The 27,572-nt window shown below is 52.7% G+C and overlaps 1 protein-coding gene across 5 annotated transcripts in view; it reads right to left on the bottom strand.

Moving 5' to 3' along the window:
• Sdk2 (sidekick cell adhesion molecule 2) overlaps positions 1–27,572 on the bottom strand; it is a 257,497-nt gene that overhangs the window by 61,332 nt on the left and 168,593 nt on the right. For 4 of the 5 annotated variants that reach the window (XM_063242371.1, XM_013147067.3, XM_013147066.3 and 1 more), the window contains exons 5-17: positions 27,174–27,307; positions 19,383–19,494; positions 17,037–17,227; positions 16,856–16,939; positions 15,090–15,284; positions 14,299–14,415; positions 13,259–13,426; positions 12,056–12,158; positions 5,584–5,760; positions 4,864–5,000; positions 4,162–4,309; positions 2,231–2,371; positions 231–412 (exon numbers count right to left, since the gene is read on the bottom strand). In XM_063242371.1, coding sequence (XP_063098441.1) covers positions 231–412; positions 2,231–2,371; positions 4,162–4,309; positions 4,864–5,000; positions 5,584–5,760; positions 12,056–12,158; positions 13,259–13,426; positions 14,299–14,415; positions 15,090–15,284; positions 16,856–16,939; positions 17,037–17,227; positions 19,383–19,494; positions 27,174–27,307 — 1,889 coding nt within the window. Of the gene's footprint in view, positions 1–230; positions 413–2,230; positions 2,372–4,161; positions 4,310–4,863; positions 5,001–5,583; positions 5,761–12,055; positions 12,159–13,258; positions 13,427–13,952; positions 14,034–14,298; positions 14,416–15,089; positions 15,285–16,855; positions 16,940–17,036; positions 17,228–19,382; positions 19,495–27,173; positions 27,308–27,572 lie in introns of those variants that run through there. The other variant, XM_063242372.1, reaches the window with a different exon arrangement.

The following is a 27,572-nucleotide window of genomic DNA, read 5'->3' as shown; positions in this document are numbered from 1 at the left end:
TCAGGCAAATCTTCGCAGAACCCAACACCCCGGAAGCCCATATCCCACCCTGACTCTCGGGAGCTGCACACAGGGTGGTGATGCTACTCAGCTGTGACAGCAAGGGCCTGGATGGAGCAGGCCACCCAGTCAAGGCACTCAGCATTGGGCAGGCAGAGGACACAGCAGGCACAGGGCCCAGTGGGAGCAAGGGCTGTGCCTGCTGCTCCAAGGCCACCATCTCTACCCACCTCCCTGGAGCGTCCACTCAGTGACCTTGCTGCTGTAGACACCTAGCCCGGCGCTGTTGTAGGCAGCCACTTCGATCTCATAGTTGGTCCAGATGATGAGGTCCTCTAGCAACAGGTTGTTGACGTCAGCGTCCGTGATGTTCTTAAACTGGTACCCAACTGGCAGCCCAGCCAGGCAGTACCTAGGGCAGTGATGGTGAACTTTTTAGAGCTTTCAGTGATACAAACAGTCTGCTGAGGCATGTGTGCCTAGGGGAAGCGGCAAGGGCAGGCCCGTGAGATGGTCTGGAGCAGCACTGCCCACAGAGCTTTCCGTGACAGTGGACATGCTGTACATCTGTGCTGTCCCATCGGGGTAGCCACTAGTGCCTGCGGCTGTTGCGCACCTAAGATGTGCTTAGTGAACTGGGCTGTGGTGTATTTCTGATTGCCTTGAATAGCCACAGCGGCTGGTGCTATACCTCACCAGGTGATACGAATCTAGGGCATGTATTGTGGCTGTTTCTTTTTTTTCTTTGTACTGGGAATCAAACTCAGGACCTTGTGCTTTTCAGGCAGATGCCTTATCCCCAGCCAGCTTCTCTGTTTGATGGGGGAAGAGGATGGGACTAGGATGGCTGAGCAGGGATGCTGAGGTCTCTCGGGGCTCACAGCCTTTGAAGGTCCCTGGAAGGAGAGTGGTCCCTGATGCTGGCTGGGTTCCTTTGCTGTCTTCCTCCAGCATAGTGGCGCCCTCACTGAGGTGGAATGAAAATATCTAAGGCCAACTGTGCTACCCACATCTACTTTTCCTGGAGAACAACTCCTGATAACAAAGAAATGGTTTTTTTTTTTTTAATCGGTACCAGGGATTGAACTCACGACCACCTGCTTGCAAGGCAGGTGCTTATGCCGCTGAGCTAAATCCCCAGCCCCAAGAAATGGGTTTGTAGAAGCAAATTTAGGAGTCATTCATGGAGGACAGATAAGTCATGGGAGAACCACAATGCATGTGGGCCTTGGACTCTAAAAACTCTAAAAACTGCAAAATGGGAGACTGAATGCAGTCAGAGCGTTCTAATGCCCCACAGTGCTCTCCAGACCTTAGCGTGCCTCAGAATCACCTGAAGTCTGCTTAAATTGCCTCTCCTCGAAGTATCCTACACAGCAGGTCCTGGATGGGACCGGAGGATTTATTTCTGAATGGCACTCAGGTGGTGCAAGTGCTGCTCGGTCAAGGACCACACTTTGAGAACTGAAGCCTTTGAGGATTAAACAAAAACTCATAGCAAAACTCATGATCACAGAGCAGCTGGACCAATACTGGTGTCCTCCCACTTTAGGGAATCCTAGCACTCATGATGTAGGAAAGAGACTTACGGGGTGGCCTGGTGCTATGGCCAGCCGGGATCCAGAACACAGTAAGAATTTTCAGTAACTTCAAATGCGAGCTGTTTACGAATGCCACTCTTGGGTAAGCCTTTGGGACTTCTGTTATACTGGCCTCAGTTTCCAGTTGAATATAACAATGAAAATCAACAGAACTGGACTTTGTTTTGAAAAACGGCCAAAGAAAGCATTTTCATTTTTCATCTGATTTTGCCCTCCCAGTGTCTGCACTCCCGGGCCAGCTAGAGGGTCTGGAGGAGATGGAACGTTCTGGGATCCCCAGGTGGCTTGCCCCTGAGACAGTGGCCCCTTTCCTTTGTGGTCGCCCTGTGGCTCTGTTCCCATGCCGGGCCTGGCATGGCAGCCTTGCTTTCCACTTAGCTTTGAGATTCTACTGGTGCCCTCTCTTGAACATTGCTGCTAGTTCCTGAGCTTCTCACTGCAGGAAGTTCTTCCCAATGTCTAGCCTAAGTCCTTCCTGCTGCAGCATGGACATTTCCTGTGGCCCGGGAGCACAGGAGACGGACAGCACCTGCTGTGAGCTTGCACTGTTCTCCAGTCTACTTCTGGTGCCCGCCACCATTACTCTCTGCTGGGGTTCGGCTGTTCCCCATCCCTAGGCAGATGCCTACCTGATGATGTAGCCCTTGAGGATGCCATTCTGGTGGCTCTCAGGAGGCGGCTGCCACTGGATCATGATGGACTGGTTGGTCCGGCCGCTGGCGATCACATTCTGTGGTGGGGCTGTGGGTGGCTCCTCCGGGAGGGAAACCCTGAATCAGAAAATAAAGAGTGGATGGGCCTTTGACATACTCCCTGGGGGACAACACAGGCACGTAACAGGAAGGGAAGAGGCCAGGTTCTGTGCCGCTCTGTTTCTGGCTGTGTGCCCTCTGAGCTTATTTCCACAAAAAGTATCTTGCCTGCCTTGCAAGACTGGTTGAGTCTCAAAGGACTCATCTATCTATCTATCTATCTATCTATCTATCTATCTATCTATCTATCTATTAAAAACACTACAAAACACCAAATGCGTTTACTTGTGGTACAGCTGAGGAACACGGGTTTCTGTTTCTCATTTGTGAAAGAAGCTGCTGTTAGGATTGGTGAGGTCAGACGTGTTCAAGTATTTTGGGAGGAGGAGGAGGAGTGTAGTAGTTATTTTCCACTAGTTAGCGGACCTGGGGCCTGAGCTAGGTCTCTCCACTGACCAGCTGAGCAGAGGGCGGGGCGCTGGGCAGGCGGGTGCAGCCCAGGCGCCACCTCCAGGAGCTCAGCCTGCGCCGTCTCAGGCACTGCTGTGGAACGCCACGTTCCGCCTGAAGGGTATTTTTCACACCACTGACACATATCCATTAAAACAAAAGTTAATCATTTTTGATGGATGTCTTTTTTCCTCTTTATTTTTATGTTTTTGCATCTTGATGGATCGCTTTCCTAGCAGCCCTGGGCGCACCAGCGTTTCCGGAGAGGCTGGACTCGGGGTGATTTAATTTCTTGCATGGTGGCTGAAATGATCAGCGCTGAGAAGAGGAGTCAGCAATGCACAGCTAGGTCGCAGTCACAGGGCGGGGAAGCTGGGGGTTGGGGCCCTCCGCCCTAGGGGTCCGCTGTTGGGATTCCGGGGCTCTGCAAGGGCTGGGGGCAGGCAGGTACGTGTTGTTCACCACGTCGCCTGCAGGGGGCAGCACATAGCTGGGCACGAAGGAAGAGCTTTTAATAAACAGTGAGCAAGGACTAGAGCTGCGGCTTGGCTGGCGCCAGGGTGTGAGGCCCTGGGCTCCATCCCAGCATCACAGAGAGCAACAGGGAGCAAGCGAATTCCCCTCTCCCTGCTGCCACGCTGGGCGGGAGACTGTCACTTCTTTCCCCTATTGGAGGGTTTTGTCCCTGGGGGTCTCTGGCGACAGCCACAGGCTGGACTGAAGCATCCTGGAAGAGTCGAGTTGCAGCTTTGACACATGTGACCCATGTCACAGCCTTTCTGATCTCTGGGATGACATTTTCTTTCCCCCTAGAGGTGGCTGCTTGGTCTACAGGGTTAGAGGGGCAGAACGCACCTTCTGCACAGACAGGTACAGTAGAGGGCATGGATTGCCTGCTGCTATATGCAACGTTCACTGCTTGGTGAGCGGTTTGCTGGAGCCCTCCCAGGGCCTGGCTGCATGTGTGGCACTGCGTGTGGACACCTGTAGACCCCTGCCCCCAGCCTGTGTCCTTTGACAATGGTGACAGCATAGGGAGCTGTGGAGCAAGCAGAAGTGCGTTCTGAGGTCGCAGAGCACACAGCTCCGCCAACTCTCAGGGGTTTGCTCTGTCACATGTCACACTCTGCCTACAGCCTGTGTCTGCCTGTGTCACCTCCCTTCTTCTTGCACTGTCCTTGAGCAATAGTTAGGCGTCTATAGAGGTGGAGGCTGAGATAGACCTGGAGAGACCTGGAGAGGCAGAGACATGGAGCCAGGCTTTCCCTGGGGCTGTGTCCCCTCCTCACACTGGTGAGCCCTGGTAGCCCCAGCTGCAGTGGCTGAAATGCCCCCAGAGGAGTGGCCATTCCTCTCACCTCTCAGTGTCCTTGCTGAACTGTCCTCTGCCCACATCATTGACGGCACAAAGACGGAACTGGTAGGATCGAGCTGGAACCAAGCCCTTGACCATCACTGAGGTGGCTTCGGGGTCCACACTGGCCAGGAGTGTGGTCCAGGGGGCATCTGCAGGAACACCAGGTGGGGCAGAGGTGGGCATCCTGCAGGGAGAGGACATGCTCTCCTCCTCTTTCCCCAGCAGGAATCCCGCCTCCTTTGGGCTGGCAAGAGAGCGAGGACCTCTCTGCATGGTTGGTAGAACCCGTCACATCTTTCTTCCGGGTCCCATTAGCCCACACAACTTCAGGGGCTGGAGGGCTCTGGAGGAAGCAGAGACTCATGGGAACTAAGATGCCTTCATCTTTTCCCTCAAATTGATGAGCTCGGGAAAAACTGTATGGAAAACACCACTTAGACAATATCTGCTAATTTTGGAGTTCAAAGAAATAAAAATAACAATAATAACCTTTGTTTTTCAGGCCTTTGCTCTGCCAGGCCCTGTCTTAAGCACCTCCTGCACATGCTTCTTGGGCTGTCACAGTGTCCAGACAGCAGAAGCCATTGTTCCCAGTACAGCTGAGGACACTCAGGCTGTTCACTCCAGGCTCAGAACCTGGAGATGGCAGTGGGGGAGGGGGACCCTAGACCAGCCTCTAGCCCAAGTGACCCTGGGACCTTACTATTCTCTGACATCTCCAGGACATAGCGGATCAGAGGGCTGTTCCCGTCGAAGGGCTTGGCCCAGGTCAAGTTGATGGCCCGTCTCTCCGTGGTGCTGAGTGTGGCCACCGGGTGTTCAGGTGCATGGGGCAGTTGCCTGGAGAAAAGATGCATAAGGGAGGAGCTGCTTGAGGGGACTAGGGTCACATGACAGGGACACCAAGACTCAGGTTGGATGGGCCGTGACGGCTTGTGCTCAGACACAGGACATGGCCCGGGCACCCACTTGCACAGTCCTCCCTCTGGAACTGGAGCCCACAGGTCTAAGCCATCCTTAGGCCCCTGCTCCTGACAGGGCTGCTGTGAGCTGGTGGAGGGTCCTGGAAGGATGCTCAGGGTGACAGCTGTGCTTCCCAACCTTGGCTCCGGGGCCTGGTTTTGTGGAAAATGATTTTTCTGTGGGCCAGGCTGGGCTATGTGTTCCCATGATGGTCTCAGGATTAGATTCGCATAAAAAGAGCACCCAGATCCTTTGCCTGCGTGGCTCACGCAGAAGGGCCCGGTGCTTGTGAGAATCTAATGTGTCCCTGATCTGATAGGAGATGGAGTGCAGGGAGTGGTGCCTGCGATGCAGCCTGGCTGTGTGTCCAGATAAAGTGCTGCCCATCTCAGGAGACCGGAGCAGGGCCACGTCACACTGGGCCCTGTGCCGTGAGAGGGAGCAGTTTGGATGCCCTTACCTGACCCGCAGGTGGGCACTGCGGGAGTCATTGCCGCCAGCTGAGAGCACCCGGCAGGTGTACGTGCCGATGTCCCCTGACCATGTCTGCGTGATGTGCAGGGAGCCGTTTTTGTCCAGGCGGATGCGCGGATTGCTCTCCGTGGCCAGGGTGGCTCCATCCTTCTCCCATACATACCTAGGAGCAGGAAGTACCGGTTAGCAGAGGAAGAGAGACAGACAGAGAGACAGAGAGAGAGGGACAGGGCCCAAAGCTCCTTCTGGAAAGAGCATGCCAGAGATGCACAGGGGACAATCCCAGACATGGTTGGTTCTTCTGGGGCGGGTGTGGCTGGGCAGGAACCTGGCCCCAGAGAGGAACCATGCAGTCCAAGGGCCTGGGAGTCCATCATTCCTGCCACGGGCGCTGTGCGCGGCAGCAGTCACACATTAAGTCATTATTGGTCGTTTACACCTGCAGTTCAGGACCCGGACAGCGCGCTGTTGCTTTTGGCTAGAAGCCACTGCAAAACAGCCAGCACAAAAGAGCCAGCAAAAGGAGCGCTCCTGAAGAGGCGAAAAAGATTTGGTCCAGAAAAAGAATGAAAGTTTCCGCATAGACTCCATTTTGGAATTAGTTTTATGAGGAAAATCATTAGATCGATGCATCACTGTGACAAATTGACTTTAGTGTCCAAAAACTCACTTTAGCTTTGGTCAGTCAGTACAAAGGGAACTTGAGAAATTACACACACTCTGGTGCCTGACACCAAGAAATATCCCCTCTGGAATTGTTTTGGAGGAAATATAGCCACTATCATTGTCAGGCACGCACGGGGAGGGCTGGCCCTGCCAGGGGAGGGTGCCCTGCGTGTGTCCTCCTCCCACCCCAGGCTGGCCCTGGCTCTCAGCAGGAGGGTGACTCAGACCCCTTCCCCACCCAGAGAACAGGCTGGGTGTGAGCCGCAGGGCCTGGGACTCTCTGGGGTTCAAATTCAATGTAAGATTGCTGGCCAGCATAAGTCTGTAATATTGTTAAGATGAGTTTAAAAGGAAAAATCAAGGGAAAAATACAAAGTCCAGAGTAAAAAGAAAAAAGGAAAGGAGTGAAGAGAACCCAGAAGTTCCCCAGCACGGGAGGAACCGTGGTTCCGTGTGAGAATCTTGTCCTCCAGACATTTCTCCTGCCCCACGGACAGGCGGGCCACTGCAGTGCTGCTGTGTTACATAGTCGGAGTCCGGCTCAGAGGTTGCCCTGGCCACATGTTAGCTTTGTGATCCGGAGTAAGTTGATGGAATTTTATCATGCCTCAGTTTCTCATCGGTAACTTGTGGGAATCAATACTACCTACATCATAAGGTTACTGTACGGATTGTGGAGCTAACATAAAATACTTGGGTAGTGCCTGGGTAATATTTCTGTGGTCAACAGAAGTTAGCAATCAACCTTTTTGCTGACACAGCACAGGTGTATCAATGATTTCTAACGATCAACTCATTGATCAATCGACCAATCCATACATCCTTCCTTCCATCCATGTTTTCTTTCATCAGCCTGCCCATCCATCGATCCACCTATCATCCATCTATCTATCCATCCATCTACCCATTCATCCTGTCTTTAAAGTTCTTTTTTCCACTCAACAAAATATACACACTCTTTTTTTTGTACCAGGAATCGAACTCATGTCTCGGCACTTGCCAGGCAGGCGCTGTGCCACTGAGCTACACCTCTGGTCCTATATACTCTTTTCTAAAATTAAAACAAATTTTTTCTTGCACCAGAGTCTCACTGTGTAATTCAGGCTGGCCTTGAACTTGTCATGGAGCACAGGCTGCTCTGGAACTCATAGAAATCCTGCTTCAGCCTCGCAAGTGCTGGGATTACAGGTGTGTATTTCACTGTGTCATGCTGCGTTGCATGTTTAATATGACACTCCACACCATGTTTTTTTTTACCAGATGTAGGATGTCTTAATGTTGCTGTTTCATCATTTAACTGACTTCTTAATGTTGGAATACAGTCTAGCCTTCCCTCATGATATTATAGCTGACACTTCGCTAAGCATCCCTTTGGCAAAATATTTCCACACATTCCACACCTTGAAGAACAAACTGTCAGCAGTAAAACTGCCAACTTAATTTTTAAGGCTTTTACAATGCATCTTAACAAATCCACAACAATAATCACCTTTCATTCATCTCTACCTAGAAAAGAATCATCTTTGCCAACAGTGAAGTTGGGCAACATTTTCCTTAAAATCAAATCTAGTGGCAGAGAGAAATTCCTGTTTTAAAAACACCCTATGGCAAGCAGACATTCTTTGCCCCAGAAAGCATAAGAAGCCTGTGAAATATATGTTAAAGCTGCGGAACTCTAATTATTTGATTTAATCAGAAATACAGGGGCTAGAAGTTAACCCTAAAGAGGAAGTAGCTAGCCAAATTCAGAATATGGGCTATTCTATAGTAGGTTCAGCTAACATGGCCCACTGCTTATCTGCATAAATAAAGTTTTATTGGAACACAGGCATGACTACTTGTTAACATACTGCTGACTGCTGCTTCGTTGCTAGAGCTGAGTAATTATGACAAACAGTCTACGGTACTTATAAGCCTAAAGTATTTACTATCTAGCATTTTACAGAAATAGATTCCTGGCCAATGTCTTATAGAACCTGGTTCCTCTAACAAATTGATTACATAAAGCAAAAAATAAAGATGAAAATGAAAATAAAGGTGCCCTCTCAATGAACAACTGGACATCTATGCACAAAAAAAGAACTAGTCACAGACCTCACATCTTCCATAAAAATTAATTAAAAACTAGTGTGGCACGGTGGTGCATTCCTGTTATCCTGGCTCTCTGGGAAGTTGAGACAGGAGGATCACAAGTTAGAGCTCAGGCTGGACAACTTTATCATTTAATAAAATCTTATCTCAAAATATAAACTAAAAAAAGGGCTGGGAATGTGGCTCAGTGCAAAGGCCCTGATTTCAATCACCAGTACCACCATCACCACCACCACCACCGCCAAGGAAAAAAAAAGCAAAATGGATCACAGACCAAAATATACTCTGCAGAACTCTAGAACTCCTAGAAAGCAACACAGAGAAAAATCTAGAAGACTTAGTGTCTGCCCCTGATGTTTTAGATATCACACCAAAAGCATGATGCATGAAGAAAGAAATGATCAGCTGGATTTCATTAAAATTAAAAATTTCTGCTTCTGAATAGATATGATCAAGAGAATAAAAAGAGAAGCCACAGGCTGGGGGAAATTATACAGATGACAAACATCTGATAAAGAACTGGCACCCAACACAAAGAAAACTCTTAAAATTTAACCACAGGAAAAAAAACAAAGTTTTTTTTTGACAGATCTCCTCCCTAACCAAGATCCACAGAAGGCAAACATGCATATGAATAGATGTTCCACGTCAGGCATCCGTTAGGAGATGCACATGACAGATGACAAGCATCTGAATGGCCATCATCCAGAACAGCGACAGCAGGACACCGACCCAGCCTTGGCCGTGGCCGGGCCACTTTCCGTGCCTGCTGGGGAAGTGCAAAACACAACCAGACCTTTGGAAGGCAGCGATGGTGGTTTCTTATAAAGTAGGATGTATTCTTAACACCATCTTTCCTAAACCAAAATGCGAAAAAGAAAAACAACCCTAAATCCATCATATTTGTGATAAAAATGTCCCCAAATAACCTGAAATTCTCCAACTGGCTGTTTAACAATTTCGATGAGTGCTTTTTCAGGGGCCTTCTTGGCTTTATGGAACAACAGATGGTCCTCAGCACATCAAGGATGTGTGAAAATATTTAGCCGCAAGGACATTCGTAGTCAGATTTCTTCTTAATAGTGAAGCTTAGAAATAAATATAATTTACAGTACTAGTTTGAAACTCAGTGGATCTCTGAATAATTGTGTAAATGAGTTGATACAAAAATATTTATTGATATAAGCGAGGCCCAGCAGGTATTCACGGGAAAACTAAAATTAACACAAAACGTGTCTAGTTTTTTAAAGGGGCATCCGAATATTATTACTGCTTCTGCCTGTCAAATTAAGGGGAACAGATAAATCAACTTTCCTTCTTTGTTCCTGATTTTTCTTTATCCATATTGTCCATTTTTTCCCCTAAAATGGAATGGCTTTGTTAAATAATAAAGGGTGGAAGTATTTATTATTAACAGTTACAAGCGCATGCTCAGGTTTGGTTTAGATCTGGCCCAGATAGCAAACAGAAGCATTCTCTTCTGGGATGGTGTGGGAGGCTTTTCACAGTGGCAGTCCACACTGCCCAGCCCCTCACCCGAAGGTCATGGCTTGATTCTGAGAACGTGTTGCTCAGAATTGGATGGCACCCACCTGAAAACCAGGCTGTTTATTTATTTAGAGTTGCTATGCTACCCAGGTTGACCTTAAACTCTTGGGTTCAAGGATCCTCCTGCCTCAGCCTCCTGAGTAGCTGAGACTACAGGTACAGTGTGTGCCACTATGTCCAGCTCCTAAAAATAACAGTGCTCTATCCTGGTGACATGTTAGAATTGCACGGAGAGCTTTAAAAATGCAGAGGCCTGCACCCCTCCTCCAACAGAGCTCAAGAAGGTGGAGGCCAGGAGGGGTTCCCACTGTCTAAGGAAGCCAGGCTGAGGGGAGCGGCAGGGCTGGCTTTAGGCATCGACTCTGCCAGTGCAGGGGGCTGAGGAACCAATTCTGCTCTCTCTTCCCATCTTAAAAAGAGTGTCCTAGATAGTCAATTTCATGCTAGGTAATGCCCCTTCCCATAAACTGGAATAAGGCCTTCCCACCCACAGGCTGTGGGGCCCCACAGAGTGCATCTGCTGAAATATTGCAAGATCTTCTAGTTCCTGCGTTCATCAAGAATTATATAGAGTAGCTGAGTGTGGTGGCACACATCTGTAATCCTAGCACACATGAGGATGAGGTAGGAGGACTGCCGTGAGTTCAAGGCCTGTCACCAGGAGAGAGCACTGTTATTTTTAGGAGCTGGACATAGCGGCACACACTGTACCTGTAGTCTCAGCTACTCAGGAGGCTGAGGCAGGAGGATCCTTGAATCCATGGCAATCCTCCTACCTCAGCCTCAAGCCCAACTTACTTTGGGCTGCAAAGTGAGTTCAAAGCCAGCCTGAACTAAATAATGAGACTCTGTCTTGAAAAAAAAAAGAGTTATCTAGAGAAATAATAAAATGCACAAGTGTTTTCAAACAAAAACATGATATTTTGTAAATAAAACACCAATTTAAAGTGTCACTGAGTTAAGAGAGTCTTTTGTGATTATAGAGTTCTTCAATTAATGGATACTAAAAGTATAGCTACTACATCACATCTGGGACTGAAACTCCCAGAAGTACTCGATGTGGGTTTTCTCTAAGGACTTTTTCACAGTTAGTATATTAATTTTTAAAATAAAAAATCTAATAAACCCAGAAATGAGGACAATCTGGTTAATCTGCCAAATTTCCAGCTATATCTACACGACTTCAGGGCTTGCGTGTGCCTCTGTGCTGGTGTCTGATGATTGTCCTAAAAGGTCAAAGTTGACCCTTTAATGATGTTTGGGCATAGCAGGGAGCTCCCGAGGCACCTCAGGTCTGGGGTGTCAGCCTGGAGGGTGACTGTGCTGCTTCCACTTGTCACCAGGTGGCGCTACAGGACACAGTTGCCACGTTGGGGGGGGGCATTCCTTCAGGAGGCCTAAGCTGGTCCCTGCAGGCTCCATGCCCACTGTTTGACAGTGACATTGCTCACCAGATTCAGGGGCAAAACACAGGCCATTTGCACTTCCGAGGAAGCAGTTCCTCGACATTCTGGAGCTCCTGGGAGAGAGCGGGTCTCTTCCTCCTGGTTTTAGTTCCTGAAGCTTCCTGGAGGGTGGTCCAGGTGTCCTGGGCCCAAGCTCAGGAGGGGCGCCTGCTTTTGCATCTTTCCTGCTGCTTCTGTCCGTATAGCCCCTCCCAGCTTCTCTAGTGACTTCTGGCATGTGACTGAATTCCTGCAGGCCAAGTCCCTTGCCATGTGGGGGTGACCCCAAGTTGGGCACCTCCCCTGCACAGGCCTGTCTTGGAGGGTCACTCTGGGGGTCACCCCCTGACACAGCTTTGGGATTGCTCTTGTGCCCTCTTGGCCGCTCTGCTGTGAAGATACTAACGGACCTGAATTAATTTGTCCACATGAAACTTGCAAGCAGGCCTACAGCATGGGGTGGGCAGGGAGACACTAGTGGCAATGGCCTGGATCACAGAGGGCACCCCAGAGTCCCCAGTGCAGCCTGACTTCAGAGTCTCTTCCTGGCCCTGGCTTCACCTGTGCGTCATCCCTTTCTCCTTGCAGTCCGGCATGTGGCTCCCTCCACAGTCCCCTACAGGCCACATTTCCCTCCTAGCTACGCATGCTATCCCCAGGTTTGCCCTCTTCTCTTGCCTGGAGCCCAGGTAACAGTGCAGCGAGTACCTGATGGTCACCCGGGGGTCATGGGTCACTCCACACACCATGGAGGCCTGTGTGCCCTTGATGACGCTCTGGTCCTGGGGAGGCCTGGTGATGCGAGTCCGGGCTGAAAGAAACAGTGGAGGTGACTGTTGAGAAGGGCAGGGGCTCCAGAATCACAGATGACAAGGGTGTGTGAGCACAGGCCCAATAAAATTGAGGTGGCATGGCTGGATGAAGGAGACTTGGTGCACACAGACGGGCTACAGTCAGTGTCCTGGGAGGGTTAAGAAGAGCAATGTAGCTGGGCACGGTGGCGCACCCCTGTGATTCCAGCACCCTGAGAGGCTGAGGTGGCAGGGTCGCAAGTTCTAGCTCAGCCTGGGCAGCTTCGTGACTTGGTGAGACCCCTCTCAAGGTAGAAAATAAAAAAAGGGCGGGGCATGTAGCTGAGTGTGAAGGCCCTGGGTTCAAACTCTAGTGCTGCAAACAAACAAAAACCACAAGAAAAGCAGCATGCTTCTGTGACACTGTAATCCACAAAAGCCACATTTATGGAGTGGGGGCTCCTTTATAAAGCCACGTGAATGGTGGAGAAATGGCAATCTGCGTAGCACGTTGGCGCCCCTCTGCGATGTCCGGCGTGGTGCTTGGCCAGGCCTCAGCTCACCCAGCCAGGCAGCCCCCAGTGTGTGCATGTGCAGGGCGTGGACACTCAGTCTCTCACGGAGGGGCTGGTGCGCCACTGTCTGGGGCTACATCTGGCAGGTGTCCTGTCTAAGGGACTGATCCCTGACCACAACCCAGCCGGGCCCATCTGATCACACCAACCCTGGCTGCTTCCTAGACATTACTGAAGTTAGCTGAGTAGCTGTGACAGACACTGTCTGGCCCACAGATCCTAAAATATTTACCACCTGGCCCTTGATGGGAAACAGCCTCCTGATTTCTGCCCCCAGGTATCTGAAGACGGCTCTCTCCCACCACTTCAAAGCCGTCTCCTCTCAGCCAGCCAAGGCACAAACTCTCCACCCCAGGCTTCACTAGTTGCTGGCTTCCAGATTAATTCATCACTGCCTGTCTGATAAGGACAGCCCTGGCTGAGACGCAGTCGTGGTGTGGGGATGCTGGGACCCTGAGTATGTTCCTGTGTTGGGGGCAGGTTAAGAGCCACCGGTTCACACAGACACGGAGTCCCCTGCACCCCTGCCACAGCCACTCACTCACCCCATACGACCAGGTCTGCCGAGGCCTCGTCGACCCCCCTCGAGTTGGTAGCCAAACAGGTGTAGGTGCCGGCGTCTGAGATGTGCGTGGGACTGATGAGCAGGCTCCCCGACTCCAGGAGGGTGAAGCGTGGCAGCTGGACAGAGCCGCTGGCCAGGATGCGCTCTCCTGAGGGTGACATGGTGGGGTGGGGCTCATGTGGTGCTTTCTGTGCTCCCCTAGAAGGCCCGGGCAGGGCTGGGTGGAGGCTGGGTAATAGGCACAAGGTCACCGGGGCACCTGAAGCCCAGGCCTCCTGATCGCCTCCTCCCATCACACTGCTCGCCCTTCATGGGACAAGGCCACACTTTCTCCTGACGGTGGCAGACAGCAGCCAGGCACGGCCTTGGAGGCAGCTGGCACCTGGGCCAGGCGGGGGAGGGGACAGCAGACTGATGAGGTGGTGACAGGCAGACAGGAAGACGGGCATCCTGGGGTAGCTCGCGTCTGAGTCACCTTCAAGGGGTTGGTGGAGAGTGATGCGGGGAGGGGTAAGCAGTGAGTGGGCAGAGGGAGAAGCACCGTGTGCCGTGCTGGTGTCCATCAGGATGGACCTTCGGGGGCACAGACAGCCTGGTGCCCAGCCTGGGGGTCCCAGCTTGCAGTGGGACAGAGGGACAGAGAAGAGAGACACAGAGATGGCAGAAGAACACACCCACTGTGCTGGAGGTGCTGAGAGGCAGGTTCCCATGGCTGACTCTATTCTGAAGAACGGCTTGTCAGTAGGCGGGGGTCTCTATGTGTGCCTGCAAGTCAAGAGTGTCGCCTGCACCTGTGTCATGTAGGTGCGCTTGTCCTCAGGTCTTGACTCATGCTGCCTGTGCCCATGTCCATCCTGCCTGCTGTGTGCCATGATCTGTTTTAGGTGTCAGGTGGCTGTGTAGTGCACAACTTCTGTAACTGCATCTGGGGAATCCAACCTGGCTGGCTCCAGAACTTAGTTTTGAGGATTGCTCTAGACTGTCACATGGCCATACCCACTGAAGGCCTGTCCCATCTACCTTTCTGCCAAGTGATGGCTGGCCGGGGTGCCCCCGAGGTCTCACATGCCAGGACCACTGACATGCCGTCAATCACCGTGCTGTCCAGGGGGCCCCTGGTGATGTTGGGGGCGATACCTGCAGACAGAGGCAGTAGGGTCTATTAGCTGGGCTCCAGGAATGGCTCCTTCCAAGGGGGCTGGGTCCTCACCAGCCCTGCCAGTCCTGGTGCTGTCGGGCTCTCTGGTGGGGACCTGGATGAGGGCCCAGTGTTGGGAAGGAGTCTGGAGCCCGTTCGGACTCCTTGGAGCCTCCTGCTATAGAGGAGGAGCAGGTGGTACCAGCCCCACCGCTGCCTGAACCCTCATCCTCTTTAAAGGGTAAACTGAGAACCCAGAGAGCAGCTCCCACCCTCCATGACAAGGTAGATGGAGTCATCCTTCATCAACTTCAAACAGAGACTCCGGTTTCTCAGAGGTCAGCTGAACCCCAATGCAGTGGTGGTTCTCTCTGGAGGCCTGAGCAGGTTCTCTCTCCAGGACTAGGGTCACTAGGCCTCTCATGGACCCACGATCAGTAGGAACCTGGCTTCAGAGCTCCTCCCCAAAAGAGCTGCTGGACCCACCCTTGGCTCCATGCCAACAGGAAGGACTTTGGGGGCCCTTGGTGTCTAGGCTGCAAACGCTGTGCACAGACGGCTCTGGGATGCTATTGCTAGGTAATGGCACATGCGGTCCTCACAAAAGCCCCTTGGCTGGGGGAACACTCTGCCCCAGGAGGGCTCAGGGGTGGGACAAGGGAGGCCAACTTACTGGTGACAGCCAAGTAGGTGGAGGTCTGCACCTCGCCGGCCGCATTGCGTGCGAAGCACTGGAACATGCCTGTGTCATCGGGCACCAGGCCACTGATCTGCAGGCCGCCGTCACCACGCTGCCGGAAGCGGGCCAGCTTCTCCACCTCCACCACAGCTGCGTCCTTGTACCAGGTGATGGAGGGCGGCGGCACACCTGTGAGGGACCGGGTCACCTCAGCCCACCTCATACCTCTCCCTGGCTGCCTCAGCAGGATTCTGGGGATGCACCCAGACTGGAGTCTGCAAAGGGGACACTGGTGTGTCTTGGTCTCTAGAATCTTCTCAGAGTTGTCCCTTTTTGGGTTTGATGGGGGGGGGTTATTAATACAGCAGCAATTCTTAAATGTTGCGGGACACAGTAAGAATTCCAAGAGAAGGAAAAAATTCCACGTTCAACTTACCTTACAAGTGCTGGGACAGAAAACTAATTTTTAAAAAATCTACAGTATGTAGCACAGCTTCTGTGGACTCTGGGACCTCTGCGGAGAGGGTCATGGATAACACCAGAGGGGTTCAGGATAACTCCTCGGGAGGCCCTCGGAAGCCCTTCTTCCCTGGCCTGCACGCTCCTCTCTGAGGTCTCTCTGGCCCTCTGTCTCCCTCTCTCCCTCCCTGGGTCTCTGCTGGAATGCGGCTTCCCCGCAGGAGCACCCCCAGCTCTGTCCAACGCAGCCTGCCTGCTTTTCCTCCCTGCACCCCTCCACCCGGTATCAGGCTTGCTGCATCTCATCCAGCGCACGGTGCACATTTTTCAACGTCCTGGAGTCAGGGTGTGTCTCAGAATCGACAGCGTGTCATGATTTAATTGGCAGCCTTTTTTCTTTCTTAGTGGTACATAAAATAATGGGGCATCTTATGACCCATGGCATTTTCGATGAGATGAAATAAGGTATCTTTGTTTATTGGTTTGTTCATCTTGGCAAGAATGTGAGTATCTAAACAGTAGCGATTAGGCTGTCTGGTTCAAGCTGATTCGCCAGCCCTTACAGCAGTGCGGACACATGCTAACCCCACCAAGGGTACCCGTTCCCTGAACAATCGTCGTGCAGTGTGGGGGCTCAGAGGGGAGTTGTTATTCCCGCCTCTCCGCTGTGGTGCCCCCTCTTTCCCGGCTACATTTACCCCTTTGCTCAGTATTTGCCCCTGCCTTGTTGTGTTCCCCTGCCCTCCTGTACTAGGCATCAAATTCAAGGCCTCTGCCCTGAGCTATACCCCCAGCCCTTTTTATTTGAAACAGGGTCTTGCTAAATTGCCCAAGCTGGCCTTGAACTCGCTATCCCCCTGCCTCAGTTTCCCTTCACCCCCAGCTCTCTCTTCTCTTAGCAGAAGGAGAAGGAGGGAAGGAGAGGATGAATTTCTCCAGGAATTGTGGAGGAGGAGAGGAAGCAGCACCTCAGCAAACAGGTGGGGTGCCTGAGACCCATCTGCAGTGAGACACACCCGTATCTGCCTGCTCCACCATCGAGGCACGGTCGGTCAGCAGCTCTCAGATTTCGGGCAATTTGGTCCTGTCACCTGTCCTGAAGTTCCAGTAATTTGGGTCCAAGTTACAGCACCTAGGGTTGGTTTCCAGCCTGAGACTGAGTAGTTTGGCCTATTGGTTTCCAGGGCTCTACCTAGGGCCGCGCCTTTGAGGAGGACGTGTGCTTTAGAAATGTCCCAACAGTGATGTGAGAGATGCTGATGGCCGGCATCCACGTCCCTGTCCCTGTGCCACCGCATTACCTTTGGCTCGGCAGGGAATGTCCACCACCTTCTCCATTTCGGCGGTGATGTGTCGCTCTGGCTCCTTGACAAACTGAGGTGGCTCTGCAGGAGGAAGGAGCAGCGGAGAAGGTGAGATTGTGGTTCTTTCACCCAGCCATGCTGCCCGACCCCCTGGGGAGCCCCGGCAGCCCCCAGTCACCTAGCACGGAGAGGTGGGCGCCCCGGACCACAGGGGCCACACTGCTGCTTCTCAGCACAGCCTCGCACTCGTAGTAGCCGGCATCGCTGACTGTGGGGCTGGGGATGGTGAGGCGGCGGTTGTAGTCGCTGAGGCCGCTGGACACCTGCACCCCATCTTTCTTCCAGATGATGTGCAACTTGATTAGGGGCCTGTGGATGCACGGAGACAAAGGTCAGCGCAGGGTTTCATAGCCCAGGTGGCTGGGTAGGGCAGGGAAGGAGCGTGCCAGGAGCTGGCAGCTTGCTTTTGCAATTTCTTTTTTCTTTTTTTTGTCTTTTTCCTTTTTATCGGTACCGATTTCCTTTTTATCACAACTGCCTGCTTGTAAGGCAGGCGCTTATGCTGCTGAGCTAAATCCCCAGCCCCCGCTTTTGCAATTTCTGCAGCCTCCTGCTCATGAGCTCCAGGGCACCGCCCTTTGCTTTGGGTCTCAGTCTCCTCATCTGTAAAATGGGGCCTAGCATGTGACCCTTCGGCTGGAAGATGAGGGCACTAGTTCAGGAAATGCACTTGGAAGGGGGGCTGGCGATGAAGAGAGGCAGGGAGCCCTGTGTGGTGGCTCCAGTAAAGCAGGAAGGGGCCGCCCAGCATCTTTCCCCGTCCTCCACATCCCTGAGATCTGGTCTGCTAGGAAAGACGCATCTCCCACACCCAGTGGGTCCCCAAGGACCAGGTTGTGAGGTTGTTCGGGGCATTCAGAGGGTTCCCTGGAAAAGGACAACTGTGGTCCTGTAAATCTGGGAAGTACTGGCCGGAAAGACATCGTTTGGAGCTTTCACTGCAGGGCTTCTCAGGGCCTGTCGGACAACCTCTCCCATGCTAGTAAGTGAGTAAAGTGGCCTTTATTTTAAGAATGCGTAGAGAGAACCCCTGACAACTGAGACCTGGCTTTCCCTCTCCTCATTCCTAAAATAAAGACCACTTTACTTTATATTCTGTCTTTTTTTTTTTTAATCTTTTTCCTTTTTATTGGTACCAGGGATTGAACTCACAACTGCCTGCTTACAAGGCTGAGCTAAATCCCCAGCCCTATATTCTGTCTTCTAACCGTGCTGAAAACTCTTTCAGTGAGAAACCTGCTTTCAGAAATACTGCTACTGAACGCTCTTCGGACTCCTCTGCAGGGTGTGACCTCAGGATTATCACCCAAAGGCTAACCTCTCAAGTTTTCTTTCTAGAGTAATAAGGTGGGGTCAAATCAAGTCAGGGCCCGCCACTTCCCTTAAGTCTAATGGTGAGGCTTTTGCACAGGCACAGGCCATGCCCCCTCCTTGATGAGCAAGCTAAAGCCCAGGAGCAGCCAGATACTTTTCACTGTTACAGCTTGCTGAGTGATCTTGGGCCAGGGGCTTACCCTCTCTGTGCTTTAGGGTCCTGACACGTGTGCTGTGCAGTTGTTGAGCAAAAGGAGGTTATGTGACGAGCATTTTACACATTGCCTCCATAGTGCGAGGCTCAGGGGTGATTTACACTACTTTTTTCCTTCTTTGGTTACCAGGGATCGAACTCACAACCTCACACTTGCCAGGTAGGGACTTAAGCCACTGAACTAAATCTCTGGCCCATCAGGGGTGATTTAATGGTTTCTATGTGAGGGCCAGGGCACCCCACTTTTTCACGATGTTGAGGATAGAACCTAGGACCTCGTGCATGCGAAGAAAGGGCTCTACCACTGAACTATACTCACAACTCTATTTTCTTTTTTTGAGATGGGGCCTGCTAAGTTGCACAGGCTCACCTCGAACTTGTGATCCTGCCTCAGCCTCCTGCAGGAGTCCATACTCTTGAGTTTCATGGTGATTGCCTCCTATACATGCATCCCTCTTGCCCTCCCCTGTGGGCTAGGAGGGCTCAGCTCTGTGAGGCCACCTCTCCCTCTTCGAGTGGCCACGATGTCGCCCAGGGCCTGGCCCTCTTCTCTCAGCCCTGGAGAATGACTAGCCCTGCTGTGCCTGACAGCTCCCAGACAACAGCACGGGCAGCCACCTGCGGTCTCCCTCTACACTTGTCATATTTCCGTTGTTGTTTGACCTTTTTTTTTTTTTTGAACTCATGACCTCGAGTTTACTAAGCAGGCACTTATGCCGCTGGGCTAAACCTCCAGCCCTGTTGTTTGACTTTAGAGACAAAGTCTCTCCTTGTATTCAAGGCTGCCCTGAACTTGTGATTTTCCTGCCTCAGCCCTTCCAAGTGTTGTGATTTCAGGCGTGCTCAGCCTGCAGACCCTTCTGAGTCTCAGCAGTCTCCCCACAGTGGTGGATGGCATTAGGAGGGGCAGGGAGAGAATAAGGGTACACCACCCACCTGGCATTGGCCACGCACTCCATAATCACTTCCGACGTCCCAGCCACCACACTGGTGTTCTTGGGGGGGATGATGATAGTTGGTGCGATGGGGTCAGCAGGACCCCCGACATCTGGGGAGAAGTCAACTATTAGCTAGAGCACAGGTCAGGACCCGCACCCTGCCTGGCCAGGCTACTCTACAGTGGGCGGGGAGGGACATACTCTCATGGAGCAGTGGAGCAGATGGTAGCGGGGGAAGCTTGAGAGTGGAACCCCTGCACCATCACCCCAGAGATTGCTGTCACTTCCCATCTTCCTCTGCAATGAGGTGCTACACCAGCATCTAGGGAAAGCCTGCTGGGGCCCTGCTGGCCACGGAGGAAGGCCTGCCCCACCCCTCCTGTAAGTTGGCCATTTCTCCTCCCTCCTCACTTTGCCCTGTCTTGCTGTCTTCGAATCCCTTCTCCTTGACTCAGTTTACCTTGTAGGTTCACATCTTTGTTGTCTGACTCCTCCACCAGAATGCAAACTCTCCATACCGAGTTGAACAGCACCCCCATTCATGACAACTGGGCAGTTATGAATTGGCCTTACTTGGAAAGGAGGTCATTGCAGGGTAATGTAAAGGAGGGGCCACACGAGGTTAGCACAAGCTGAAGATTCAATGCGACTGGTGTCCTTATTTTTAAGAGGGTAATTTAGACACAGGTGTACAGAGGAGAAATCACAGGAAGGCAGAGGTAGAAATGGGAGAGCTACGTCTGCAAGCCAAGAAATGAGTTCCAAGGACTGCCCAAAGCCACCAGATGCTGGGGAGAAGACAGGCTCCTCCCTGGACCCTTTGGGAGGGGCACAGCACTGTGAACACCTTGAATTCATACCCCTGGCCTCCAGGGCAGACAGGAACAAATCGCTGTTGTAATAAGGCACCTAGGTGATGGTGCTTTGATACTGTGGCCAAAAGAGACTCCCTGAGGCAGAAACGTTGTGAGTCCTCGCTATGGACTGAACTGTGTCCACTGTCTGTTGAACTGTTGAAGGCCTGACCCCAGTGTGAAGGGAGGGAGAGGCGGGGCTATGGGGAAGGTGTGTAGGCTTACAGCAGGACCTGAAGGTGGGTACCGACGGTGGGATTAGTGTCCTTGTGAGAAGAAGATGGACTTCAGAGCCCATCTCTCTATCTTCCCCATCCCTCTATCTCCCCATCTCTTATTTCCCCATCTCTCTGTATCCCCATCTCTGTGTCTCCCCATCTCTGTCTCCCCATCTCTCCATCTCCCTATCTCTCCGTCTCCCCATCTCTTTGTCTCCCCATCTCTCTGTCTCCCCATATCTGTATCCCCATCTCTGTGTCTCCCCATCTCTGTGTCTCCCCATCTCTCTGTCTCCCCATATCTGTGTCTCCCCATCTCTCTGTCTCTCCATCCCTGTGTCTCCCCATCTCTGTGTCTCTCCATATCTGTGTCTCCTCATCTGTGTCTCTCCATCTCTGTTTCCCTGTCTCTCTGTGTCCCCGTCTCTCTGTCTCCCCATCTCTCTGTCTCCCCATATCTGTATCCCCATCTCTGTGTCTCCCCATCTCTCTGTCTCTCCATCCCTGTGTCTCCCCATCTCTCTGTTTTCCTGTCTCTCTGTGTCCCCGTCTCTCTGTCTCTCCATCTCTCTGTGTCCCCCTTGTCTCTCTCTACTCCATCCCTGTCTCTGTCTCTCTACCATGTGAGGACATACTGACAAAGTGTCCTTCTGCAAGCCAGAGATGCAGCCCTCACGGGCTCTGGCCGCTGTGGCTCTCTCATTGCAGACTTCAGCCTCCCAGACGGTGAGGGTGACTGTCCTATACTCAGCCAGGGGCTTTGCTCTGATGTCTGACCTAGTTCATGGCTCTGCTGTTACCATGCACAGATGGTCAAATGAATGGTGACACCTGGCACATAGTAGGTGCTCAGCACCTTGCAGTGAGCCCTAAGTGGACCCAGAATTCTCATTCTACGCTCCCAGGCTCCATGACTGAAATTACAGAGAGCTTCCCAGAACAGTTTCACTGAAGGAAAAACAAACAAAACAGAGCCCACAACAGTTCTCATCACAGTGGTACCATTTCCTTTTCTTAGGGTCTGAATTCTTTAGGAGGTAGCCAGGCTCTTGTCGTTATGGGTCAGCGTAGGCCCAGCATTGGCAGAAACTCCGATAGGCTCTGTACACCTGCTCAACAGCTCCTAAAAATACAGCCTCTGAGGAGTTTTTCTCTCCCACAAATCTATTCAGTTGGCTTCTTTCCAGAAGGCTCCAGAGGTGGTGAGCCACGCTGGCCTGCATGGCCCGGGGTGGACAGTGATGGACGGGCCCTGTGGGGTGGGCGGAGGCAGGCAGAAGCCTGAGGCTACTCTGGGACACCCCAGTCAGTCCCTGGCAGGCTTTTCCAGCTGGACTCCAGGCCTTGCTGGAAAAGGCTCAGGAAGAATGGGAATAAAATGTAAAAATAAAGTAAAATGAAGGACCAAGAAAGGAAGCATATAAAGCAGAGTAATTGCAACAATATAAAAGCCTCATGTAGGTGCCATAAAGAGCGATCGGATTGAAAGCTGCTGATATAGCTGAATCCATAAAAGTGTGCTCTAAATTGTTTATTACATGCTGGGGTGCGCAGGTACCACGGCCCAGATTAATGGAGCACAAGGAGGAGGCAGACAGTTAGAGGCGAGCCGAGAGCCCGCAGAGTGGCCGGGGAGACACAGGGCCCCGGAAAACAGTGAGCCACGGTGGTGGGTGAGCTGGCACAGGAGGCTGCCAGGGCCTCCATGGGCTCCCTGGCTGGGGAGGGATGGAGAGGAAAGTGCAGGGCTGGAGGGGAGCCACTGCGCTGGGGACCCTAGGCATAGGGACACCGGGTCCCGGGAAGCCTGGGTTCAAAGCCTCAGTCTACAGCAACTGTCCTGGGGTGACCTCAGGAGTAGGTTCTGTTTTCTTGGTGGCTGAAGTGGGATAAAACTCACTGCTGTCAGGGCTCTGTGAACCCAGTCCCTGGCTCAGTACATCTGTCCTGCCGAGTGCCTGGCATGTGCCAGGAGGCAGAGATTTCCTAGGGGCCCAGATGTCAGGGTCTGTCCCTGAGGGGGATCAGCGCAGACATTGGGTGACGGCGGCTGGGAAGGAGGGCCAGGTGGGTGGCTCAGCAGGCCGGGGTGAGGTGGCGCACAGCAGGTACTCTATGAATGACAGTCCCTGCTCCTGGGGATTTACCTGCCTGGGTTGAAGAGAGCTTTCCCATCACCCTGACTTTGAGGCTACAGAGAAGTAGAAGTTACAGACCCTCGGGGGCTGTGCATGCATGGGCTCCAGGACACCAAGCAGAGCCTCAGCAACTGGGGACAGCAGGGAAACGGCAGCAGGGAGGACGCGGGACTTGAGTAGGACTCAGAGGAGTGGGCAGGCAGGGGATATTATAGTATGGGAGCTCCACGAGGCAGGGGAGCCCCAAGAACACCAGGAAACGGGAGAGGAAGTACTACACCTGTAGAGCAGACTGTGGGTTCTCCCAGGCTGGCTGCTCCATCCTAAACTGCTACCCCTGCCTGCAGAAAGTGCTAATTGGTTCCAGAGCCTTTGCTAGCTGAGCCCAGCAGTGTCCTCAGAATCCTTCCCAACCCACCCAGTGCAACCAGGGGGCAGAGCTGGGTGTGCGGTGAAACCCATGTCCCGTTCCCACTAGGGGGAGGGGAGGCACATTTGGTTGGGAAAGGTTAGATTGAGACCTCATGGCAGAACATCTAGGAGCTGGGCTCTGCACTGGAAGTCAGCCTCCAGGAGCACTTTGGCCGTAAATGGGAGGACAGACGGGGACAAACCACAGGGCTGGGGGCGGAGGAAGATACAAGGGCTGGTTTAGAGACCAGCTGCCTAGAGATGGGCTGATCCCCGTACAGAGCAAAGGGGTAAGCCTGTGGGAACTGGGATTCAGAGGGTGATGAGACTGATTTCATCATAGTTTTGAGATGGTGCGACATCCAAAGGGAGAGGCGCAGAGGCACTGGCTGAGCCCTGCTGCTGGGGGGCTGGGTGGCTACGTGTGCAGGAGTGCCAGGTGAGGTTGGGGGGCAGGGCCACAGGGCACGGGAAGATCATGGCTGAGCCCTGGATGGTGGGCTGGTTCCCTGGGGTGAGGGGCAGAAGTGATGCAGTAGAAAGCGTGGCAGGGGACGCAGGGTGGGCAGCAGGTGGTGGGAGCTCAGGGAATCAGGTGTGGGGAGGGCAGACGGAACTGAGAGTCAGGGAGTGGGTGCCAGAAGGGCCAGGGCGGTGATTCAGGTCTGGAGGTGGCAGAGAAGGAGCCACTTCCAACCAAGTGGAGAAAGGAGGCAACAGGTCCCGTTCTGTGGGGAGCAGCATGAAAGGACACAGCAGTTTCCTACTGAGCTCAGCTCCAGGAGACATAAGGTATAGAAGCTGGGGTGCAGGCTGTGGGTCAGAGAAGCCTGGGTCCCGTGCTTGCTTTGTCACTTCCCTGTATGCCCCTGGGAAGTGCATTCCATCATCTGTCTGGGTTGCTGAGCTCAGCCTGTTCATCTATAAACTGCGTTAATTATTACTGCTCATTGCCTGCCTCCCACGACTGAGGTACAAAGTGACAGGTGAGTTCAGAGTGTGGAGAACTGGCTGGGGTGAGGGCAGAAGGGTGATGTGGCTCCCCCTCTGCGGGACACACCTGCTGTTAGGTCTCTGCACCGGACAGGGCATTCTAAGCCATCTCCTCTGTCTCTAGGTGTTCTGTGACCAGCTAGGGGGAGCAGAGGGTTCTGACACCAACACAGGACCTGTGTCTCATTAAACTCATGCCCCGACAGGGCTCCAGTGGTCCCAGCCCACTAAGCCCAGACGTACAAGATGGCAAGAAGCTGAGAGTCCCCCACCTTTGTGGGGCTCGGCCCCTTCCCGCCGAGTCCAGCAACACAAGGTGGCTCTGGCGGAGGCTTACTCTAAGTGAAATCTGCTCCAGCCCCAAGGTGGTGAGGTTTTAGGAATGAAGGGAGTACCAAATGCTGAGCTAGGAAAGTCACAGGCAAGCTGAAGTAGGAACAAGCATCTTCCTTGTGAGCTCCTGACATGGGGGCCCCCAGGCCAGGACGATACAGGTGGCGGTCCTCACACCAGGTCACACTGGAGGCAGTAGCCCAGGATAATTTTCCTGACAGTCTTTCCCAGGGGCTTTTAGGGCAGTCCGTTCTCCCCAGGTCATCTTGCTTAAGGCTGTCAGCTGTGTCATGGGCGGTGCCTTACTGAGGAACCCCAGGCTCAGGGGCGATGTGGCCTTGCTGGCCACAGGTCCTATGGGTAGAAGCTGGGCTGTATCCACTTCTCTCTCCTGGGCAGGATCCGGGGACACTGCTGCGCAGCCACCCTGAGCACCAAGGCACTCAGGCCTTAAAACCAGCACCGTACCACACAAGGCCATGGCCTCATGTACCTCCTGAGTAGCTGAAATGCCCCTTTGATTTAATGTGATTTAATTTTAACTAATTTACATTTAATTAAAAACAGATTCCCCAATTCAGTTATTAGAACATTTTTAAGTATGTGTGGAACAACTTGGGCATAAGACTCTATCTTTTCAGCTGTAAATTCCATGAAATAGAAACACAGATCACGTATTTCAGATGAAAATTTAGCATTCCAAATTGAGATGAGCCGGAAGCATAAAACACACATAGATCTCAAAGACTTAATCTGCAAAAACCCCATGGAAAATACCCCACTAATATTTCCTACACTGATGGTGTATAAGAGGATATTTGGGATGTATTTGGTTAAATAAAACATATTCATAAAATGAATTCCACCTATTTCTTTTTACTTTGTAAAAAATGGGGCTACCCAAAAGTTTAAAATTGTGTTTCTCAAAGGTCTCTCACACCGGGGGCAGTGTGAGGCCAGCAGTGCTGGTCCATGTGGAAGTCACCTGGATTACTTGGGCCAGGGTCAGTGTCCAGGGTCCCCAATCTTCCTCTATCTTTCCCCATTTCCAAGGGCTCCCAGAAGGCTGCTAAGACAATCCATGCGGGATCAGAGCAGAGCAGCTGGGGTGCGGGAATGGGTGGGGGAGGCTGCAGAGGTCACGGGAGGGAGCCAGAGCTGGTGGCAGGTAAGGTGGCAATTGCTCCTCACAAATTGGTTGGCAGGCAGGCAGGCTGGGGGATGCATGTCAGAGTGAGGAACAGGGTTTTGAAGCGCAGTCCCTCACGGGAGGGGAAATTAGCTAAACATCAGCCGATTCTCCTCTCAATCTACCACAAATCACTGCGCAAGACCAGCAGCTAGGAGTGACAGGGAGAGACAGCCAGCTGGGTGAGGCACTGGGTGGGCAGGGCCAGCTGGGTGGCTGGGCTGGTTTGAGAAGGCGCAGTGAGGGACTCCATAGTCAGCGCTGACTCCTGTGAAGAGCTGGGCAGCAGAGGAGGAAGAGACAGCCAAGGCTCCCCCACCTAGGGTCAACTGAGTCACCCAGAAAGATATCTGGCTTAGACCTGGACCATGAGCCACTGCATTAGTGGCACTGCCTCTAACCACGTGACGAGGCTCTGTAACACGCTGGGTATATGGTCCCTGGGAAATATATGGGGAAAAGCTCTCCTTTGTGACTCAGTTTCTTTTTCTCATAGAAACAGCAGTCCTGGCTCGTGCATGGCTGGGGCTCAAGCTATGGACTCAGCGGAGAGCCTGGCTCCGGTCAGTGAGAAAGTCATCCTGTGACTCTGATGGGTCAGCAGCCAGAATGGATTCTCTACCTGGAAACTGGGAATTTGGGGAGGGATCCTGTTGGAGCTTGGAAGACTCAGGAATGGGGCTGGCAGAGGCAGTGGAGGGAGGCACTGGTGCACACCAGCTGGGATCTGGGGGAGGCACCAGAAGGTCCCTGATTGCCTTCATCTCACTGCTGGTGGGTACATTCCAGTGAGACCATGGATGATAAATGAGATTGCTCTGGGAATGGGAGTGGTACAGATGTGAAGGGACGTGAACATCTGGCTCCCTCAGCTTATGCGGGGTTTGGCTGCTACAGGAAGTGCTAATCTCACCCATGTACTTGGATTTGGTCTCTGCTTCCCAGCCTGGGCTGGCACCCCAGACATCCCATCCCCCTTCTCTGTTCCTGGGATGGGCCTGGAGGGAGTACCTAGCCTGGCAGAGGACAGCCAGGCCTGGGACGACATCCCTGGCTCCAGTCTCGATTGGACAAATCTCTGCCAAAGGTCTCTCAAGGAGTTTCCCTTCCTGTGCTTCCTGGGCTTTCCCCTCACGTCCCTGGGGCATCCGAGGATAGGCAGACTGGGGCACATTTAGCTAGGAGGTGGGGGACAGCCTGTGTTCCTGTTAGTGAGAGCCACCTGACTCCAAGCAAAAAACAGAGCTTTGCCAGCTGAGCAGAGGCAGTTAGTGTATTTTTTTTTTTTTAAAAGGGCTTCTGATCTCCTGGAGTGCTTTCTGTCAGCACCTGAGCCCGGGATGGCTGTGGTCCACACAGGCACACTGTCTCCTGCTGTTTCTCCCCTCCCTGGGCTCAGTGGCTCTGCTAACAGCTCTGGGAATAGTCCCATCTCCTGCTGCAGGGTCTCAGACCAGCTCCCAGTACTCTCCGAGCATCTCTGGTACTCGCACCAAAGCACAGCACCCAGCTGCGCTCTCCTCCCCGGGAGAGCTCCCTGCTGCCACCCGCAGCCCCCACCCCCTCCATTCCATCTTCCCAATGACCCCCTGGAGCACCATTCCCGAGATTTAATGACCCGCTCTGAGACGTCCGGTCCCTGTGCTTACTTACTCTCCACGGCGAGAGTGATGGGTTGGCTGGTCTTGTTATCTCCGTTCTTGTCATTAACAGCCTGCACATAGTAGCGGCCTGCATCAGGAGCCACCGTTGACAGGATGACAAGGGTGTTCTCCAGCGTGATGGCTCTGGGAAGAGGAAAAGGGTTCCTTCACAGGGACTGGAGGGGCTTGGAGCCTCCCGGGAGTGCGAGCCAGGACCTGAGGATGCAGGCCTGATGGACTCACTTCAGCTGGAAAGAGGAGAGGTAGCAAACCTCTATTCCAGTCATTCGCTGTTCAAACCCCACCCACAACTAGTAGGCAGCGAGCCCCAACAATCTCTGGGTGCTGGTGTCAGATTAAAATTGGGTACATTGACAGCCAGAGGCTGTGAAATCTTCCTAGTCCCACC

The sequence above is a fragment of the Cavia porcellus genome, unplaced genomic scaffold, assembly GCF_034190915.1.
Source record: "Cavia porcellus strain 051 isolate PalLab524CR breed Dunkin Hartley unplaced genomic scaffold, mCavPor4.1 scaffold_32, whole genome shotgun sequence".
NCBI lineage: Eukaryota > Metazoa > Chordata > Mammalia > Rodentia > Caviidae > Cavia > Cavia porcellus.
Note: the sequence above shows the minus strand (reverse complement) of the source record. Positions and strands in the feature narration are given on the sequence as shown.